General features: G+C 44.5%; 1 protein-coding gene across 1 annotated transcript in view; it reads right to left on the reverse strand.

The window, feature by feature from the left end:
* Positions 1 to 21341, reverse strand: part of pcnx1 (pecanex homolog 1) — a 32427-nt gene that overhangs the window by 2833 nt on the left and 8253 nt on the right. The window contains exons 7-33 of the mRNA XM_022764726.1: positions 20246 to 20375; positions 17586 to 17779; positions 15955 to 16048; positions 15515 to 15572; positions 14225 to 14442; positions 12710 to 12863; positions 12451 to 12483; positions 11437 to 11608; positions 10509 to 10619; positions 10244 to 10335; positions 9269 to 9378; positions 8848 to 8953; positions 8619 to 8711; positions 7600 to 7750; positions 7216 to 7357; positions 6372 to 6549; positions 6063 to 6171; positions 5681 to 5810; positions 5177 to 5235; positions 4780 to 4995; positions 3645 to 3898; positions 3329 to 3559; positions 2199 to 2299; positions 1836 to 1986; positions 1513 to 1743; positions 1148 to 1422; positions 809 to 987 (exon numbers count right to left, since the gene is read on the reverse strand). Of these exons, the coding sequence (XP_022620447.1) occupies positions 809 to 987; positions 1148 to 1422; positions 1513 to 1743; positions 1836 to 1986; positions 2199 to 2299; positions 3329 to 3559; positions 3645 to 3898; positions 4780 to 4995; positions 5177 to 5235; positions 5681 to 5810; positions 6063 to 6171; positions 6372 to 6549; positions 7216 to 7357; positions 7600 to 7750; positions 8619 to 8711; positions 8848 to 8953; positions 9269 to 9378; positions 10244 to 10335; positions 10509 to 10619; positions 11437 to 11608; positions 12451 to 12483; positions 12710 to 12863; positions 14225 to 14442; positions 15515 to 15572; positions 15955 to 16048; positions 17586 to 17779; positions 20246 to 20375 (3972 nt within the window). The remainder of the gene's footprint in view (positions 1 to 808; positions 988 to 1147; positions 1423 to 1512; positions 1744 to 1835; positions 1987 to 2198; positions 2300 to 3328; positions 3560 to 3644; positions 3899 to 4779; positions 4996 to 5176; positions 5236 to 5680; positions 5811 to 6062; positions 6172 to 6371; positions 6550 to 7215; positions 7358 to 7599; positions 7751 to 8618; positions 8712 to 8847; positions 8954 to 9268; positions 9379 to 10243; positions 10336 to 10508; positions 10620 to 11436; positions 11609 to 12450; positions 12484 to 12709; positions 12864 to 14224; positions 14443 to 15514; positions 15573 to 15954; positions 16049 to 17585; positions 17780 to 20245; positions 20376 to 21341) is intronic.

A 21341-nucleotide genomic window follows, 5' to 3' on the forward strand; every position in this document is an offset into this window, starting at 1 on the left:
GAGAGAGGGAGGGAGAGGCAGGGAGAGGGAGGGAGGGAGAGAGAGAGAGAGAGAGAGGGAGGGAGAGAGGCAGGGAGAGATGCAGCAAAGTGCCACAGGCCAGACTTGAACCTCCTTTAGTAATAATGTTACATGGAATCAAAGTAGTTTATCTGCTGTAATGGAGGTGAGGCTCAGTGTATCGGAAGTGCTCCTCCTCTTCCCCTGCAGTTCACGAGCAACCGGGAAACCAGAGCAGCTCGGCACTCCGCTGACCAGTGTTATAAGTACCGTCAGTCAGTCAGTCAGTCAGTCAGTCAGTCAGTCAGTCAGTCAGTCAGTCAGGGACATTTGCGATTTCAGGGTTGGCCCCGCTGTTGCAGTCGAGCCAAAAAGAGCCAAACTTGTTGCAGCAGAGGGCGAGGCATCGTGGAGCTCTGTCCCGAGTCCTGGGTCAAGCTACTCAAACACTGGATCCTACATTTCTGCCTTTTCTCACCAACGTGAAATCAGGCACATCCTGTCTCAGAAAGATGCAGAAAAACTGGTTCATGCATTTGTCTTTTTCTTCGTTATCATCAGGCTGCCCAACACGTCTCCAGAGACTCTCCAGCTGATCCAGAACGCTCCTGCACGTGTACTGACTAGAACTGGGTGAAGAGTCATATTAACGTCTCTCAACTGAGGCTCCAGAATCCAGATAAAATCTTCGTCACCGTCAGAAACATTAAAGCTCATTAGGGAGGACAGTATTGTATCTTAAAGGGCTCACAGTTCCCCCCAGAGAACTGGATTCATGTTAGTGGTTATCAGAGGGAGGAGTTCTTACCCAGGGGGTGTGGCTGGTACGAGTAAGGGGGGGCAGGACCAGAGGTTCCGCCCTGTGACACTGAGCTCTGCTGGGAGTCTCCACCTGCCCCGTTCCCACTACCACAGGACAGACCCCCCGCATCTGAATCCTCAATGTTCCCCCCACTGTTACAGCCTGCGCCGCAGCCTTTCCGTAACCTGCACAGGAAATGTAATGTTATAATTATTATTATTATTGTTGTATTGCCCTTGTGTAGAATATTGAACTGGAATCAGATGGATGAAGATGAATGAAACACACAGAGAGACGTGAAAGGGTGAACACAACACACAGTCTGAACCAGACTGAAATACACACCTGTGCCATGTGCTGACCACAAAGTTGCGGATATTCCCGATGCTGATGGGGCCCCCCAAGATGTGTCCAAGCTGGGGGTGTGAGTTGCAGTAGGAGGTGGTCAGTGGAGATACGTAGATTGGATAACCAATGGGCTGGTCACATGAAGAGTTGATCATGTTGCGTAGAGCCTGCTTGGCATTCTGGATGCTCCCGCGCTCTGGGTTTCTGTTCCTCAGGAACACCAGCTCCTGCTGCTGCCCCGCCCACAGGCCGCGGACACACTCTTTATTCACCTGCAGCACACGAGGGAAGCTCTTATTAAATACTAGTGAAAACCAATGAATTCGTTTTTAAATGATCTTTAAAATCTGGTGTAGTTCCACCTTTATGACACGGAAGCTGAGGTATCGTCGATTGAGCATAATGATTTTGTACTCGTTGGTTCCTTCATCGAGGACGTGGCGCAGGGCGAGAAGTGAGGGTGCGTTGGAGAGCACAGCGCTCCTCCAGGCGGGGTCGCCCTCATGAGCGATGACAAGGTTCTGCTGGTGGGTGGAGATGGCCTCGAAAAGAACTGCCGGCTCATCGTACTCGTCGGGGGATGTGAAGTGGTCCTGACAAAGACGGACGTGAAGCATTTATTACAGATCACGTTCAACGAGGCTGAAGGTAACGTCCCGACACCATGACAACTGCAGACGCTCACCTGGTGTAACTTGAGAGACATTCGGATTCCAGGCACCACCACTTTCCTGAGCAGTTCCATGTCTGCAAAGATCCACTCGTCTCGTACTGAAGAGATGCGAAAATCTCCCTTAAATAAAGCGTGAAGTCCATAAAGGAAAGACTCCAGATTACTGTGGTGGAAAGAAAAGAGCAAAGACATATAAGCACGACTAAAGGTTACTAAAACCATTTAGCTTCTTTTTGTCATCACTTATTAGTATAATACATTTTATCATTTTTTTGACAGTTAAAAATGAAACATTAAATGCATGAATATATCAGGAAGATGTTGCTGTTTGCTTGTTTGGCTGAATACTTCTAATAAGACAGGTTACTAACTGACCTGGACATATGATGCGCTGCTGTTCCCAGAGCTCTTCTCCCCAGCACACACAGGCCGAAGCAGAGCAGCACCAGAGCCGAGTCCTTCTCACTGTCCAGAGGCTGCAAACAAAACAGCCACCACAGATTCATGAGCCTTAAATCTTTCATAATAACTTTATTTATATAGTAATAACTTCATTTATAGATGAATAACTTTATTTATACAGTAATAATAACTTTATCCATATAATAAGAATAACTTTATTTATATAGCACTTTTCAAAACGGGCTGTACAAACCTAAAAAGAAAACAAAGCAATAAAAGTCAGTACAACAGGGGGATTTACAAATATGTGTTAAAACAATGAGCTCAATAGAGCAACAAAAGAAAATTAAACCAAAGGTACAAACCAAAGATAAAAGTATTTAAATCAAGAATTAAAAAGCTGCTTTATACAGGTGTGTTCTGAGTAGTGATTTGAATGACGACTCTGCACGCCTGATCTTCACCCAGAGTGTGGGGGCTCTAACTGCAGATGCACAGTCACCTTTGGTCTTTAGCCCAGACTTTGGGACAGAGCTTTGTTCATGAGGGGAGAGCAGGTCTGAGATGTAAGACGGTGCCAAACCGGACAGAGAGGTATTTTAAAATGGATCCTAAAAGACACGGGAAGCCGATGTAAGGAGGATAAAATGGGTGTAATATGATTAATGTTTTGGATCCAGTTTGGAGTCTAGCTACAGTGTTTGGTCTGAGTTGAAGGGAATTAAGAGGTTTCTGGGAGTTGCAGTAGTTAAGACGTGATGAGATGAATGCGTGAATAAACTTCTCCAGATCAGTGAATGACGGGAATGACTTGATTTTGACAATTCTCTAGCTGATAAAAACATGGTTGGACAGTTTGAAGTCACAGTCGAATCTCACTCCAGGGTTTCCAGGACTTTCAGTTGGAAGCCAGTGGACCAAGGAGATCAGAGTCAAACTGAGCTCTGACCCGAGCGGGGGCGCTGAGAGTGACCTGGGATTTGGTGTCACTGAGCTGAAGATGCACCTTCATTAACTTCATTAACTTTCTGGACTCATTAAAACATTTTTAATGATACCACCCCTAATGAGTCAGACTGTGTACATGACTAATCCAGCATTACCTTGGCCCTTCGAGAATTGCAGTACTGGATCCAGCCCAGGTAGACCCCACAGAAGCTGTCCCTGGAGATGCCTGCGAGCCGGTGGTCGTAGTCCTCGTCGATGTTGGGATTGAAGGTGGGATCCAGGTCAACGTAGTTCCTCTCACCACATCCTCGCAGGCCGTCTCTCATGGTCTCATTAGCCAGCCACTCCTCCAATTTGGGGGAGGCGATCACATAGTAGATGATACCCTGAGACCAGAGATCACGTATAAATCACGTCAACGTGCATTTAAAAAGTCACACCTGCTCTTCAGCCTGGTGCCCCCACACTGACCTTGACATAGTAGGTTGTCAGGATGCGTCGCAAGTCGAACACTTGCAGCATGGAGGCGGCGCTGTTGTCAGTGATGCTGTAGCCCTCCAGCACGTATTTGGTGACCAACACCTCCCAGGCCAGCCAGCGCTGGCCGAAGGCAGCGTTAAAGGACAGAATATGAGGGAGGTGTCCCGGCTCGCAGCAGCAGCAGCCCTCGTCTTCCTCCACCCCCTCAGTGATGGCCTCCACCTCCCTCTGCTGGCAGTAAGTTCCTGCGGAGCAGAAATCAATCAGGCTCACAACACAACCCTGCCTTTGTTTTCTGTGGACCTTATCTACTTAACTAGAATCACCTCCTCATGGTCGTACCCCTCCGCCACTCACACTAGTCCCAGGTGACATCCCTGTTTTTACAGAGTCATAGAAAATATGATCCATTTGTGTGAAGTCTTGAGTAACAGCTAAAAAGTGTTTTCTGAGGTCACTGTGACCTTGACCTTTGACCCCCAAAGTCTAATCAGTTCATCCCTCAGTTCAAGTGAATGTTTATGGCTAATGTGAAGAAGTTGCATCAAGGTGTAATGGAGATATCATGTCCATGAGAATGAGACTGACAACCTGAAAACAAAATGGCTGCCGCTCTGACCTAACTGTCGCCTGTGTGGAGGAATAAAAAGGTAAACAGAGACAGGTGAAAGGAGTGAATCCATCATAATCCCAGCTGTATAAGAAGATCACAGACTGTAAAAAGGTCACCGTGGGTCACAGGTGTGTTGTCAGCAGCACTGTTGGCTGAACTACACACAGTAAAGCTGATAAAGCACACAGGTGTTCAACAGGAAGATAAAGCAGAATAAAACTGGCGACTGTGGTGGAATGCTCATGCCACAGAGGAACTGGTTAATGATCCAGGAAGGGTCGAGTACTGGGCAAACAGCTCCTGGGGTTTGGCTGAGCCTGCTCTGGAAAACAGGAGGTTTATTAAACCTGGACAAATAAGATGATGATAACACCCCTCCCCATAACACCTGTTCCACTTCCTGTTTTTTGCCTGGGTATCTTTGACTGCCACACATTCATTAATCAGTAACCTTGGAGGCTGCTGGAAATAAATCTGAGCCACTGGTGCTATGTCGCCTGTTCCTCTTCTCACCTCTGAACTCCAGCCCTCGCAGTTGGAAGGTGACGAGGCCGTTGCCGATCTCTATGAGGTGCACCAGGGCGTTCAGGTAGTCGGAGGCCAGGATAAAACAATCCCCGGTGCTGAAGTTTCCCCAGCGCCCCAGGAGCAGGTCTCCACACAGGCTGTGCTGCAGGGAGCGGGTGAGGTGCTCATAGAAGATGGAGTTCAAATTGTTGTCATCAGATCCTGAAGAGGGAAAGAAAAAATGTTGTATCACTGACTCCACTGGGACAGACTGAGGCTTTAAAGCTTTTTCACACTTGTTCTTTGAGTCTAAATCACAAAGCAGGAACTACTGAGAGGAAAGAAACAGGAGTAACAGTCCGAAGAACAGAAGGAAAAATGAACTTGAATCTCATGTCATCACCTGGATTTCTGTCCAGCTGAGAGGCCAGCCGAGTGTTGGAGTGATCCACTCTCTTGGTACTGGAAAAAAGAAAGATAGAAAAGATTAACTAGAACCTCCTCCTCGTGGTCGCATCCCTCCAACGCTCAGACTAGTTCCAGGTCACATCCCTGTTTATCCAGAGTCACAGAAAATATCAATTTGTGTGAAATTTTGTCATAATTGCTGTGAGGTCTTGAGTAATGGCTAAAAAGTGTTTTCTGAGGTCATCATGACCTTGACCTTTGACCTTTGACCACCAATTCCTAATCAGTTCATCCTTGAGTCCAAGTGAACGTTTATACCAAATTTGAAGAAGTTCTGTGAAGGCGTTTCTGAGATATCGTGTCCACGAGAATGAGACGGGCGGACAACCTGAAAACAAAATGGCCGCCACTCTGACCTGACTGTCGCCGCCGTGGAGGAATAAAAACCAGAAACAGAATTAGATCTGAACATGGAGAAGTTTCGATTTTTGTTTCCTACTTGTAGTCTCTCTCCCAGAACTTGACGGGGCGGACATAGGAAGTGATGAAAATGGCGCTGCCCAGGAAGGGGTTGAGGGGGGTGGAGAAGACAGCTGACACGACGGCCTGGACAAACAGCATGGCGGAGTCTGGACGCGCTCAGGTTAAAGATCACTTATATGATTTATATATAGTAGTATGTTTGCATGGTAGTATCAGACATGTAGATACACTTCAGACACCATGTGATTACAGTGAAACACCAGCTACAACATAAAGAGTTGAATCCACACCTCCCTGAAACAACATCAACACACCGTCATTATCAGCTTCACGGCAGCGCTGTAGTTGTGCAGGTGCATGAAGCTGGAGACTCGTGCTGTAAACACTGTGGAGGATACGAGGCACAGCAAAGGGCTGAGCGAAGGCGTGGAAAGCTGAGCCCCATGTGATCTGCCAGGGGGCGATGTAGGTGTAGACAAAGTGCAGCTTGTAGAAGAGCTCCCACAACTGTGAAAACAGAACATACCATATATTGACTGCATCATTAAATACTGTTACCTGACCAGAACAAAGTCACTGAGCTGGATGAGTTATTTACATTATAATAAATATTACAACTCTGTAGATGACTTTAAATATATGCACAGTGTCTCCTGAACAGAGTCAGAACACTGAAGGTTGTACCGCTCATTATTTATTCAGCTCACCTTGCTGAAAACAATGGACATGAGGAAGAGGTCGAGCAGCAGCGTCTCAGACAGGTGATGGTAGTCGAAGGTGAAGAACAGGACAGTGAAGAGGACGGTCACGTACTGGTAGGTAGGACTGCTGTAAGAGGAGCGCAGCAGCTTCAGGCCGGCCACTGTGATCATCAGAGCTCCGACCCTGGGGACCAACATCCGAGAGAGAAGACGTCAAACATCATGTGCAGAAATCAGAGATACAACACAAACTATTCTGAGCGATGTCCACTAAAGGCACAGCTCAACGTTTGGGAAAAGGGACTATTTGTTTTCTTGTAGTCAGATGAGGAGATCAAAACCACTGTCATGTCTGTCTTTAGCTTAGCATAAAGAACAGCTAGCCTCCATCCAAAGGGAACAATATCTGCCTACCAGCATCCGAAGCTCATTAATTAACACTTTTTTAGACAAACAGGACAAAGTTTTTTATGAGTGTTAGTTACCAGGCAACTTCTCCCAGATATGTTTATCTTCAGAAAGATGGAGAGGCAGGATTGCTGTTTCCCTGTTTCATGTCTTTATGCTAAGCTAAGCTAACTGGATGCTCGCTTTATACTTCAATTTTTTTCTGTATCTCTTTACCAGAAAGTAAATGAGTGGATCGATCTAGCTATTTCAATGTTTAAAGGTTAACCAGCTCTGATTGTAAAAGGTCATTTAAACAATGTGCTACATGTGTTGGGTTTTCAGACTATGAAATAACAATCAGGTCGAAATATGAAGTGTGTTAGTAAAGAGCATGATCAGTTCTAGAGAACATCTAGAGAAAATACAAAGGAAATATTAGGACTGAGATCAGAGGTCTCACTCTGTATCAAGCCTCTTGGGGCTGGCGAGCTCTCTGGCGCTGCCGCTCAGCTCGTTAAGGATAACGAGAGGATAGAGGACGTTCTTCTCCACAAACAGCAGCCACACGTGAAGCTTTTCAAACCACATCACATGAGCCGCATCTGACAAGACAGACAAGTGAGGTTATTATTCTATGTCCAGTCAATATCATTGTGAGGTAAAAAAAAAACACAAAGACAGAAAGACAAATGTCTGATTTGCTCATTTTCATGACTTAAGCAGATTAAACAACAAAAGAATTAGAACCACTCCAGTTATACATTCTACACGTTTCCTAATGCAGCACAGACACTACTGTTGAACAAGACTAGAAACACATGTTCTGTGTTCCTGCTGTACTTACCCCTGACTTCAAACTGATAGTACTCCTTGGTTTTGAGCAGGGGGTGGGAGAAGCAGTACCAGGGCAGCTGCTTGCGGACCTGAGGCAGCAGGTAGTGGGTGAGCAGCCCCACCGTCCCCAGCAGAGCGTACAGGACGTAACTGAGGAAAGGCTGATGGTCACAGACACAGAGGAAATCAATCCGTATCAGTACACTAAGTGTCTTCCTCCATGCAGAAGACCACCCTCTAAAATCTGACCATTTAACAACCGCACCACAATAAATCAGTAAACTGTCATCTCTTGTCTCGGATTTCCTTTGATTGAGAACAACAGATGCATGTTTTAAATCCAGCAGACCTGATTACTGTAACGCCTTCCTCTCTGGTCGACCCAAAACTGTTACCAATCAGCTTCAGCTGATTCAGAATCTGCTGCCCGAGTCCAGTCCAGGACCAGGAGGAGAGAACACATCACACCTGTTTTAAAATGATTTTACTTGTTCTCTTCATGGTCTTACACCAGCAGACGTCCCTCATGTTTACACTATATGAACCAGTACGGCCTCTCAGGTCCTCTGCACCAGTCTGTTAGTCGTTCTGAAGTGCAGAACCAAAACCTTTGTCAAGGCAGCGTTCAGCTTTAATGCTCCGAGCTGATGGAACCATCTCCACGACGACCTGAGAGCAGCTCAAGTGTTGACATTTCTCTTCAGCCTGGCTTTCATTAAATATGGTTTTTAGTCATTAGTCACTTTATTTTATTCAATTATTTTATTCTCATTATGTTCTAAATTGTATTTTACCTATTCTTTCTTTATTATTGTATTTTATAAGTTCTTCTGTTATTATTTTTATTTAAGTCTTTTATTGTTTCTCATTCTCAGCTCTCTCACTTGAGTGTCTGTGAAGCTCTTTGAACTGCACCAACCATATGAAAAGTGCTGTACAAGAAAAGTTTGATTCATTGATTTTGTTTCTCAAACGAAATCAAAGCTCAAGTGTCACTTCTCGATAAATGAGGAAACGTTCCCTGTGTACCTGCAGGGCGATGAACACTGTGCTGACGTGGATGGCAAAGTAAAGCACAGCGATGACCACACACACGATCAGGTCGGACTGCAGACGCTCATTCTATGAAGGAAACAGTGGGTGTGAAACCAGCGTGAACAACTGTAATTGTGCATCTGATAATCTTAAATGACCATTCTTGTTCCAATAATTATCCAGGCCCAGCTTTAATAAGATAAGAGGAGGGAGGTGGACTCACCACTGAGGCCCTGAGCTTCTCAGGCAGAGGGTCCTGAACCTCTGACAGAGGGTCCTCTGGGTTTTTGTCTTTTAAATTTGGCAGAATCTTGGACTGGATCAGCGAGCTGTAAAGAAAGAAGCAAAAACATGTGGCTGGTTCACAGACCAGGTGATTCATCTAAGAGTGAATGTACGAGCTCTCTGTTAACACTGCAGTCTCTGTGTGAAGCAGCTTCAGGATATCTGAGCTAAAAGAAAGAGAATCCTTCTCTGAGGTAATCCATGGACGAGAGGCACGGATCAGTCTGTAACGTGGTTTCCCTCTGGCAGACAGGCTCTAGCAGTTAAAGGAGACACTTCTGTTTTTTTCTAGATGGGCGTGTTCAACACATATGACCTGCTCTCACTTTAATATCTATGATTCTCTATTATAAACTTACATGAGGACTGAGGGGTCGCTGCTCTGCCGGCTCAGGTGGTACGACACTGCCACCAAGAGGCCGCAGAACACAGAAAATAACACCGGGATGTGATGAGGCTCCCAAGTCTCCTGAAACACAGAACCACAAACTTTTAATAGATCTATCAGTTTGTTTTTTTCATTTTCCACCAACTGCCACAAATGTAGGAAGTTATCAGCTAAGGGCAGATGTTTCATCATATGTGGTTAGTTTCCAGAACATCTGTGTGAAATTCAAACACTGAAGAGGAGGGAGACTTCAGAAATGTACAAATGACACGAGACAGAGAAACGTCCACAAGACCCGCCACACCATGACTGAGTGTCTCTCAGTATTTAGCCACAACAGCGAGGGAGTTGATCCAGCACTTTATCCACACTGAAGTTTCTTTATACTGGATGGACTGGCACAAATGTGTGAACACAGTCATGGTTCCCAGATGATGTGTCTGATGACTCTGGTGACCCTCTGACTTTTCCTCTAGCGCCACCATGAGGTTCACATCCCTTCACTTTTCATTAATTTGTTTAATCCTCTGCTGCAGTTTGTTTAGTGCTGATTAGCTAACTTTAGCATGCTTACACCCTAACCTACATACCTACTAAACTCTTAAAGCATCTTCTGACTCTGAGTCATGTTTACATTCTTTGCACAGCGCACAAAGGTACGTTAAAGCAGAAACTGCAGGTCTTATGTCACATGTTGGTAATACACTGTTAGTGGCACTCATAAGAACAAAGTGAATCTTATTCTCTGTCTTCTCCATCATTAAAGCAGCAGCACTGACGCAGGCGAGCTGAGTCTCACTGTCTTCTAACCTCTGAGTCTTTACTGTGGCTGTGATGCTGAGGTGAAGGTGTTACAGTGCAGGGCTGTCTGAACTATCAGACTGTGTTTCTGTCATCAGGACCTTTAGGTTTCAGCTGGATGATATCTGGATCGGTCTGATCTCACCTTCAGAGCTCCGTAGCAGAATCCGTACAGCAGAGCAACGGTGACGGTGCTGCGCAGGGTGCTATACAGCGCTGACAGGAGGCTGGTGGAGGCTGCAGAGAGCACAGAGAGGATGTCAGCAACGAGACCACTCAACCTGACGGGCACTGGGCCAGGCACAATGCAAATCAGCACTGGCCTCTTATGAAACCTTCCATATCATAATATATAACAGAGTCTGAGAGTGTCTGCAGAAGTCAATGTCACCCCTGCAGAGAAAACTCACCATTGCCCCCAAACACATGGATGTCCAGCTGCTCGAAGAGGTACATGACGAATGTGTTGACTTGTGGCAGCAGCCCCACGAAGAAGATGATGGGGAAACACAGAGTGAAGACTGCAGAAACACGGGGGGGCGGGGGGGGGGGTCACATTAAACACTCAGCTGTTTATAGATTCATCATTCTCCATCATTCACATTTCAGATGCATCTTTGACTGTGAGCCACAAATATTATTGCTTCATATTGGTGCACAGTGGCGTGTCGCCAGGGGCAACTGCAGCAATTCTTGTTGATTGTTGTTTGATGAGAGCCGGCGTTCATATTCTCTGGACAGATAAACCTCGTTTTCCTACAGAGATTGTGGCTCATACAGTTTCCAGCTGTTGGTGGCAGTTCTCCTGATCTTGTTTGTCTCTTGTGTTGAGCAAATAATTAAAAGGGGGGGGGGTTCTCTCATGTGTCATTTCAGAGCAATTTCCTACTTTCTATTGACAGCCGACAAACCTCCAGCCCACCCAAACATGAGGGTTACAGAATACCACTTTAGATTATTAATGAAGAAGTGTACATTTTTATCTTCCTCTGTGTCCGGGCTCCAAACTCTGCTGCAGTCTTTGTCTTCAGTTTGTATGTAACAGTGTAGAACGCAGAATTTATTGTCATTCAAACTATGAGGTGTGACAGGAAACATGTACAAAGTTGTGTTAAGATGAATTAAAGTGCAATGAAGAGAACGTGTCAAACATATTAAAAGATAATGAAGTTTCATCTTCATCACATCTTACAACAATTGTTTTTGTTATTTAATTGTTTTTGCATGTTTTTTTTCCTCTTCTTCGTTTTGTACCTTTATTTTGAAAAGTGCTCTGCAAATAAAGACTGTCGTTATCAGTAATCACTATGGCACAGGGGAACACGGCTGCTGCCTTACCTATGACGAGGTCCCTGGCAGAGGCTAGTACCAGGGAGCTGGTGAGTGCCACTCCGTACAGGGTGAAGCGGGAGGAGCTGGTCCTCAGACTGCCGTAGTGGAGCAGCCAAATGAGGCCACAGCACAAGCAGAAGTAGACAGGCCGGCTGTACGCTATGATACGATTATGGCCCTGCAGGGACAAGGGTATGATGATATAAATGGTTCATTGTGTCCAGTGCAGCTCAGTATTCAGAACACAAACCCTGTCCATTAAAATAAGGAAAAGGGGAAAACGGCAAACTGTATTTCTTCAACTATATTGTATTTTTTAGATAGAAAGTGGTTTTTCCTCTAATTTCACTTTGCACTTCCATACTAACAACATGTGCCCTCTTTCAAATGAGTTATTAATTAACTGGATACTCAATTAACCCTAAAGAAACTCAGTGGTATCAGTGTGACCTGAGCAGGTCAGTGACACAGGTAAAAGCAGAAATAGCATCAGGTGTAAGGTTTCACAGGAGAGGGAGAACAGGTCAGCTGGGAGCAGGTTTCAGGCTGAGAGCTCACAGTTCACACACCAACCATCAGAATAAATACAGTGGAGGAGGAAGAGGAAGGAGCCGTCGAGGTGAGATGAGGTAAAGAGGATGACATAAGGAGAGGGAGAGAGAGAGAGAGATACAAACAAAGAGCAAGAGCGAGCCGTGGTCTAAACTCTGACCAGCTATTTAAAGCTGGTGTCTGCAGCTGAGGAGGAGCTGCATTAATAAAAGACGCGTTTAGAGCAGGGGAGGGAGGAACACACGGACTCACAGGGGAAACAAAATCATTTTCAACAACCACAACAGACAGAAAAAATATTGAATAATAACTAAAGGGCATATTAGAGATGAAAGGATATGGATTCTCATGTTGTCTACCCTCCAATGATCAAGTGTTAAAGTCAATTCATGGATTTAATGATCATTACTCAGAACATGAGCATCAAACACTTCAAAAGCGTCAGAATGGAAAAATGTAATTACTTACATGTCGAGGCGAGGAGGAGTCTGGTTGGACACTCTGTCAATCAACAAAGACACACGTGAAGTCACTATTTTCTTAATACACCTTTAACAAAACTGGATTTCTACTTGAACTTTACAGTTCAGATGAAGTCGAGCATTAAATCATCTGTGAGCATCAAGAATTCCCTGGGAGGCACCAGACATGATAAACTGCCATCATGTGTTTCAGCACGTCAGGAAAAAGTCTTTGTAACAACAGTTCTCTGTTCAACAGTCCTCACCTTTAGTAAGGAATACTGGCAACTTGCAATGACGAGGCAGAACTGAAAGACCCAGATGTCAGTGAAGAAGCCGTGGACCAACAGCACTGAACCCAGAAAGGCCACCAGGACAGCCAGCACCACAGCCAGCACGTTCTCCACCACCTCACGGTTCCTGAAACACAGAACAGACGTTCTTCAACAGAAGGCTCAAGTTCCACGACCATTACCATCAGGTTAAAGGTATCATTGGGCAGTTGTGACTTTATTGTGATAGTCACAGTGAGAGAGACAGGAAGTCAGGGAGAGAGAGAGAGGATGACATGCAGCAAAGAGCTGCAGGTGACTGACTGACTGACTGAACAGGTTGATCAGAATGAAAGTTGACAGCAACATTTCCCCTTTTAGTTACTAATGTTCGAGGACATCAGGTGACGCTGGCTAAGGTGGAGCCACACCGCGTCATGTATGAACTGCAGCTACAGGTAGTGTAACAGAAAGAGGACGTCATAACTTCTAAAAACATAATTGATAATAAAATAATTTAAAAGGGTCCTAGGACAAAGCAGGAGATTAGCTCTGATGAAAATTCATTGGTGACTTCAGCATTTCACTGGCTGCCTAAACATTAGATATAGAAAAAAGAGCTTCTCCAAAACACTAGTTTGTGCTTGTAAGTTTCAAATACACACAGATTATATCCAACAATTAAAAAGAGTTAATGCAGGAGTGATGTCTGTTAAATTTTAACCTAAATGTTTTCAATGTTCAGACTCGCCCACATTATCCCATCCACCTGCATACTGAACACCTGCAGGGAAATGTTGACATTTGTTCATCTTTTAGAAATTCATTGCTCCAGGTGTGTGTTGTCTCATACTTCTGTTTATGGGCCTGTTACTGTGCTGCAGTCCTTGATTTCAGCAGGACTGACCTGATTAAATAAATGGTTAATGCTATGCAGGGCAGAATTTTAATCAGTAGATACACCTGTGTTATTAGTCTGAAATAAACTGGGCAGAGAACGAAGTGTCTCATCTGAGGCTTGCAGAATCAGAGACATCTTTTATATCACTTTACAAAAAACACTTTTTACTTCACTTTTTATCTTATGTTTTTGTTTGACATTTTATTCCATTTGATCTTCCTATTATTTAGAATTGTCTAATTTTGTTTGCTGCATCCATGTAAAGCACATTGGAACATTGTTTTGAAAAGTATAAATAAAGTTTATTATGATCATTATATTATTAATTTTAACCAAACAACACTAAATGTAAGTCAAAGTTGTGTTGCAACTAGCTAATTACATTAGAATTAGTTTAAGTTATAATATGTCCTGTATCACCTGTTGACACAGGAGGAATCAGTAGCAGCTGGATTTACTGTGACAAACACAATCATCGTATGACAAACTGAGACCAGTGCTACATTGAGGCACCATCGCTTAACGTTACTTGGTGTTTTGTGAAGATTTGTTGAGATCAGATGATGACGATGACGATGACGATGACGATGATGGCTGAGCAGCCTTACCTGTCAAACAGTGCCAGCAGTGTGAGCCGGTCAAAATGCAGGCCCACCCACAGGTAAGGGAGGAGCCACAAGCGGTAGTACTGCCTGGCTTTGCCGGCAGCAGACGTAGCGACAGGATCCTCTTGGGCCAGCGGAGCGTCCTGGAGCTCTGGGCTCAGGTCTCCGTCCTGCTGCTCCAGCAGCTCTGGGTCCATCGTCAGCAGACGGTTCAGACGGATCTGTGGGAGGGAGATCTGTCTCACAGTCAGTCAAACTTATTCATACTGCAGTCTGACCAATGTCACTCATCACACATGATAACACATTAATGTTGAACCAGGGACAGAACTGGAACCACCTCCTCCACTCAGACTAGTTTCAGGTTACATCCCTGTTAATCCAGAGTCACAGAAAATATTAACCATCTGTGTGTTTTCTGAGGTCTGACCTGACCTTTGACCTTTAGCCACCAAAATCGAATCAGGTTTTTCCTTGGGTCCAAGTCAACGTTTGGACCAAATTTGAAGAAGTTCCTTCAAGGCGTTACAGAGATATTGTGTTCACATTGCCAAAACTGTGATGTAAGAGATCACCCTGTCCTTGATCAGTTCATTCTTGAGTCCTAGTGAATGTTTGTGCCAAATTTGAAGAAGTTCCGTCAAGGCGTTTTTGAGCTATTGTGTCCACGAGAATGAGACGTACAGACAACCTGAAAACAAAATGGCTGCCGCTCTGATGGTTGCTGGTGCAGAGGAACAAAAACAGAGCGATACAAAAACAGTTGGCGCAGTTAGAGTGACACAAACAAAAATATAAGCATAAAATGTTTCCTTTAAATGAGATTTGATTTTAGCTGCTACACTGAGACCCCCCCCCCTCCGCCGCCCCCCCCCCCATCTGCATTGTCTTGGTTAAGCCAGAACCAGATGATCAAAGACATCTTTCTCGTTCATTTTAACCATTTTATCCGATACGGACATATGTGCATGGCTATAAAGGGTTTTAAATCCAATACATTTCAAAATTAGGTCAGGAGCAAATTGGTGGCCACTGGAGTGATTTTAAAATCGGTGAAATATGATTTGCTCTTTGTCTGAGGCATCGAGAACAGAGACGAGAGGAAGAGCCAACACGAGACGACTCTTCAAACTGACCAAATAAAATCACTGTGCAGAAATATGCAGAATAGAAGAGACAATGTGTTTCTTTGTCTCTGTATCCAAATCACACACACACACACACACACACACACACACACACACACACACACACACACACACACACACACACACACACTGGTCGGGTACTCACCAGGTCATGAGGATAGAAGCGAACTGAGGTAGAACTGGAGAGGTGGGAGTCGGTGTCCCTGCAGGGCATTCGACAAAATGAGAACACTGATGAGAGAAAAGCATCTGCTGCACTTACTGTATTAAATCATGATTCATTTCCTGGTGACCTCAAAATAAACAGCCAATAGGCTCTTTCCTTTGCTTTTGTACTGTATGGTTAGTCTGTAAAAAGCCATGTCACACACCAGTGGAGCCAGTGGAGAACTGGCTCCAGAAAAAGATCAAGAACTGGACAAAAGACAATCAAAGCAGATGAAGACATTTAATGCACCTTTTCAATTTAAGTCAATTTGTTTATAGACCACATTTAAAACCTAAGGACACATCACTGATAAATGGTTTTGATCTGTCAGTTTAAGGTGGCAGTAAAATGAGATGAACGATCACTTCGACACTCACCACACGTTGTTGGAGGCTCGTCTGGTTGCAGGTTCAAAATTGACCAGCGACATGTCACATCCACCGGCCTCGTATAAGGAGGGAGTGAGCTTTCCTACAAAACAAGAGAGAGAAGCAGAGTCACTCCTGTCTACCTTTTACTCTGTGTTCACCTGAGCTAGTGGGATTATTGAATGAATGTGCCCCCCCCCAAAAGAAAAGTATTTCTGTTGGTTCTGTGCAGATTTATTCCACTTTATCCTGATGCAGTATGATGATAACATGATATGATGATATGAAGGTTGTAGCAATGAGTACGGTGGCCCTGAAGCTCAACGCACTGCAACTTAACAAACTCAAACTGATGAAGATGTGTGTGTCTTCAGGGCCGCCATAAATGAAGCTCCACAACTAAAGCAAGAGAAAAATTTCAGTGTCACAGAGAGAGACAGAGAGAGAGGGATAGACAGGGAAAGAGAGAGAGACAGAGAGAGAGAGACAGAGAGAGAGAGACAGAGAGAGAGACAGAGAGAGAGAGAGAGAGAGAGAGAGAGAGAGAGAGAGAGAAAGAGAGAGAGACAGAGAGAATGAGAGAGACAGAGAGAGAGAAAGAGAGAGAGAGAGAGAGAAAGAGAGAGACAGAGAAATATATTAATACATTTCTAAAATTCCTAAAACTCTCCATCACTCCTGACAGTTGAGGAGGATATAAAGACGTTGCTATGGCAACACATTCCTGTTCAGGTTAATGTAACCTTGATTGCAAGCCAAACTCCTTATGTTGTTTGTGTTTTGAATACATGATGGAAAATCAGAGAAAAAAGGTCAAACTCTAACTAACTAACTAACTGTTACTTGATGTAGAAATACACAGAGAAGGTAAGCTGCTTAGCCAACTATGACCCAAAAACATTGCCCAGTGTGATGTAACAAATATGGCAAGAAGAAACGGACAGGAAACGTGTCCAATGCGTCTCTCAGATATTCCTCTTGTTTGTCAGATCAAGAATTGAAGGTTTATTCCCTTATTTTGGTTGCTAGGGAGGTTTGTGCAACAAAAACAGACGTTCAGGAATTCGGGAGAGCACTTTGTTTTATTTAAGGATATTTGATAAGGCATGACCCACTGTGAAATTCATCTCCTACGAGGAAATCTTCACAGAACTACAGGAAAATATTCTCTTAAGATGCTTCTCTAATCACATGGACATTGGAGTCGCTGTCCAGGAATCAGAATCATTAACACTGTGATTACAATCACAGGAACACTCAGACAGTCTCACAACAACAATCTGATCAGCTCAGATTATGAGTAATGATCCAGACGTCACCTGTATGTTTTCACAGTCACGCCCTAGAGACATCAGCTGAACATGTTCATGTGTCAACAGTGACTCTGGTGTGAGCGCCGTGACCAAAGGTAACATCTCCGTCCAGGTGAGGTCAGGTGTTGGCTACAGACTCAGGTAAAAGGATAATGGTGCTCGAGCAATTCCAAACCATCAAAGCCACTGCAGCAACTTTCTAACAAAAGTCTATCAAACCAGAACAACCATGAACAGTCATGTGATGAGACACATGATCTCCTGCCACATACTCCTCCATGAGAAACTCCTCCATCTTAACACCTCCGCTCTCAGTGCGCTCCCTACCGAAGTCGTCCTGTAAGCTGGTGGCGCCCACGGTTGAGGCCTTGTCCTGAGAACCCTCCAGGTGTGTGCTTCCATTCCTGGCCAGCAGGGAGGCGCTCGCGCTCAGCACTGTCACCTGGGACGGGGTTCTGGATGGCTGACTTTTCACCTGGGAAGTAGAAGGCTGGGAGGCCTGGCTGAGAGCCTCCTGAAGACTGTTGGGGGAGAAGGGAGAAGGGGAGGATATGAGAGGGGGGGATACTGCTTATATACATCATCATCACAGGGGAGGGGGATGAGACAGGTGTTTTCACAGTAGAGGGATTTCAGGTGACGTCATGTCACAGTGGAGGTCAGCAGCAAAAATGCCTGGAATGACTTTAGTGTCCTCTCATTGTAATTCCTGAACTCTTTAATTTTAGACTTCATGTCTCATTTCTGAGAATCTTGTCACTCACACATGAACTGCACACGTAGTGACCTGCAGTGGAGGCTAGAGACTAAAATGTACCTACAACACATCATCACCATTTCTATCACTTTGTTTGTCATGTAGTTTCCGCACTGCAGAGTGAGACCTCCATGACGGCACCAGACATGGAGGAGAGCCTGAAGGTGAAATGTTAACCCTCTGAGGTCGACGGATGTTTATATTAATATCTTTGTGATGACACAGCGTAGAAATGTGGTTTACATGTTAGAATGTGCAGACACTCCACTTTCCGTTTTGTAATCTTGCAAGATCTTACGTGGCTAGAGTTAGAAAGCCTCTAAAATCTGGTTAAACACTCCAACTCTATGGTGTTAAACAAAATATTTTTGGCATTTTTATATATCTAATTACTATTTTACTCACATACTGCACTATTTTTTACAAACCTGAGACACGAATGAACCATTTCAAGCATCAAAACAATTCAGTCACATCAGTAAAGGTTTGTTTTCACAAGAGATTTGAAGAATTTAAAAAACTGGGCTTCAGTTTTTCAGCATTTGGGCCAAATGATGTGTAAGTTCAGTGTAAAGAGTCAGAAAGGAGCCTCACGAAGAAAACACTGTCATATATGAGTACCTTAGACCTTAGAGGGTAAAGGACGTCTTTGTTTAAGAAACACTTCAAAAAGCTATGAAGCAAATATAAAGTGAGTCTCCATAGTTTTGATCAGAACGTGTTCAAAGGAAAATCTAGCAGAGTGAGAGTCACTGATGAATTCAGAGGGCTACAGTTACAAAGATCCACTCCTCTTCATAAATATTGTATGGAGTTTGTTTTAAGAAGTCATAACACTGAAAACTACGTGACGAAGCAAAAGGCATCCAGTGCCACTGAGAAGGTCAAAAAGTATGAGGAGTGAAGGGACAGGGTGGAGAGATCGGTGCAAGAGGGAACGACTTTGCATTTTGAAACTTTATTGACCCCTGGCACGCTGCACCTTCGCTTTCCTCGATCAACATTTTCAAGGCTCAGCATTTAGAAATGTGATTGTGAAACACAGAACCTTGGCTGGAGGTGAAGAGCTACTGGAACCTATGAGTTCGACAGACGCACATCCACAGCATAAGACCAGTAGGACATCAACAGTGAGCTGTATGTTATTTACAGTGAGACTGTGGGTTTTAAGATGGAAGGGAGGGACACACACAGTTCTAGCATGGTGTCTGTAAAACTCCTGTCAGGTCAACAAAGGTTCAAACACAGCTCTGTGTCAGGAGGACTTTGGTTCTTAAACTTAGAGCTGACTTTGGACCTGTTCAGACCTGCTATTAACATGTGTCTTCAGTGATCCAATCAGTGATCAGCTCTGAGTTTGTCAGTTCACACCTGGATTTAAAATGTATCTCATGTGACCACTTGTGGTCAGATCTCACTCACTGCCTAATAAGCAAATAAACAGGTATGTGTTGTGGTTTTTTGCCAATCAGACAGAAGGGTGTGTTGTCAGTATGGTCTGAGTGATTGGATATCAAAGTAATCCTCGGTGTGTCTCCGGTGTGTTCACACCTGAACTTACAGCTGGTGATAAGATCACCTGAGCTTAATACCAGGTCTGAACAGGGCCGTAAAGTGAGGGAGTTGGAGACACGCCCAGTTTCATATCACACAGAACTGGTGTAATGAGGCTTTATACAACATTAGACTGACTGGAGAAAAGGTCCATCATCATTATAATGTGAAAATGTTTGTTAAAAGAAAAACTAGTGGAAATCTATAAGTATCTTTTCCTGTGAGTTCCAGTGTTGAGCAGCGAGAGACTGTCAGTTCAAAACTACTAAAACAGTCAGCGCCTGTGTGGACTTTGATTTTTAAAAAGATCAATATCATCTTCATCTCTCTCCTTAGTAAGGTCGCTCAGTCATGAGAGACAGCGGGACGTCTGCTACTGAACAAACCACGCTCAGCTCTGAGAGGAGACGCGACGTGGATCAGTCGGTTTGTGAGGACTCCGTTCTGTGATCCACCATCAAATGTGGAATTTAAGAGATTAGATGTTTGATAACAGGATGAACAGAGGGAGGTCTCCAGAGAGGGAGGACCAAAGACATCACATGCAGAGTGGAGACACCCGTCCACTGATAGATGATGTCATGCACAGCAGAAGACGCTGATGTTGCTCCTGGTAACATGCTCATACCAGGCAACACAACGACAGACATGACTCCCTGCTCCATGCACGCCGTACCTGAGAGGAGATCCAATGAGAGAGGTGGGTGGGGTGGGGTTACTCCCTGCGTTGTGTCGCCGCCGCACTGCCTGCCGACGAAACGTGCTACGCTCACGCCGAAATACGACCGTCTCCTCGCTCCCCGGGGCTGTTATGGTGAGAGACATGATTGGCCAGTCAGACTGGATGGTTCCTGTGTTTGGAGCTGTATGTGGACACCACTGGGCCGTGATGTTTCCACATGTTAAACTGGGGTTCAGCTACATTTCAAAAACAAAGCAACAACAATGACAAACTGCCGCTTCAGCTTCAGACTGATGAAGATGAGAGACACCATGTAAATATACCTGTCACTATCTCCTCTGTAACTGAGGCAGACTCTCTCTGTCACACCACGTGTTAGCATTCATCATAATAACATCACTGTCACAAACAGAGAGACGCCGTGTGTTTACGTCTCATTTCATTCTTGCCATTAAACCTGTGGTTTAACAGAAGGCTGTAGCTAAAGCTAGGTAACTCTAGCTACATTTAGCTAGCATTAGCTAGCTGTGAGACTGAAGTGACAAACCCTTAAACCCTAAATTAGACAAGGGTGAACGTATCAGTTGTATTTTGTATGAGAAGGAATGTGCTGATGAACTCTTCAGCACAACAAACATTTCCAACTAACATTCCCACCAACAACTTCAAGTCAAGAAACATTTTCACCAACAGCGTCATCTGTGCTAGATGTTAATGTCAGTGTGACGTAGCTCAGACTGGAGTTCATAAAAACATGAATAAATAAAATCAACAAAGAGAGCAGGGATCCAAGAGAAGAAATGACTAATCATGAGATGTTAGTGGACAACAGCTGACATGTCCACACATCTGCCTCTAATGTATATTCCAGGAATGGTTCACTCCATAAAGACACACTGAGAACCAGCATCATAAAGCATGGTCCCAACACACAGAAGCCAAAGAACAAGAACCTGGTGAAAATTAAATCAGCCTGTAAGTCTGAGACTGTGGGGGAGGGGATGTCTATTAGACTCAGAGTGTGTGACACTAATAAGAGAGCTGCTGTTTGTCTAAGCTCAGCACAAAGCACACACTGTGCCATCATGCT

This window comes from Seriola dumerili, unplaced genomic scaffold (genome assembly GCF_002260705.1).
Source record: "Seriola dumerili isolate Sdu_G_001 unplaced genomic scaffold, Sdu_1.0 BDQW01000565.1, whole genome shotgun sequence".
Classification (NCBI taxonomy): Eukaryota; Metazoa; Chordata; class Actinopteri; order Carangiformes; family Carangidae; genus Seriola; species Seriola dumerili.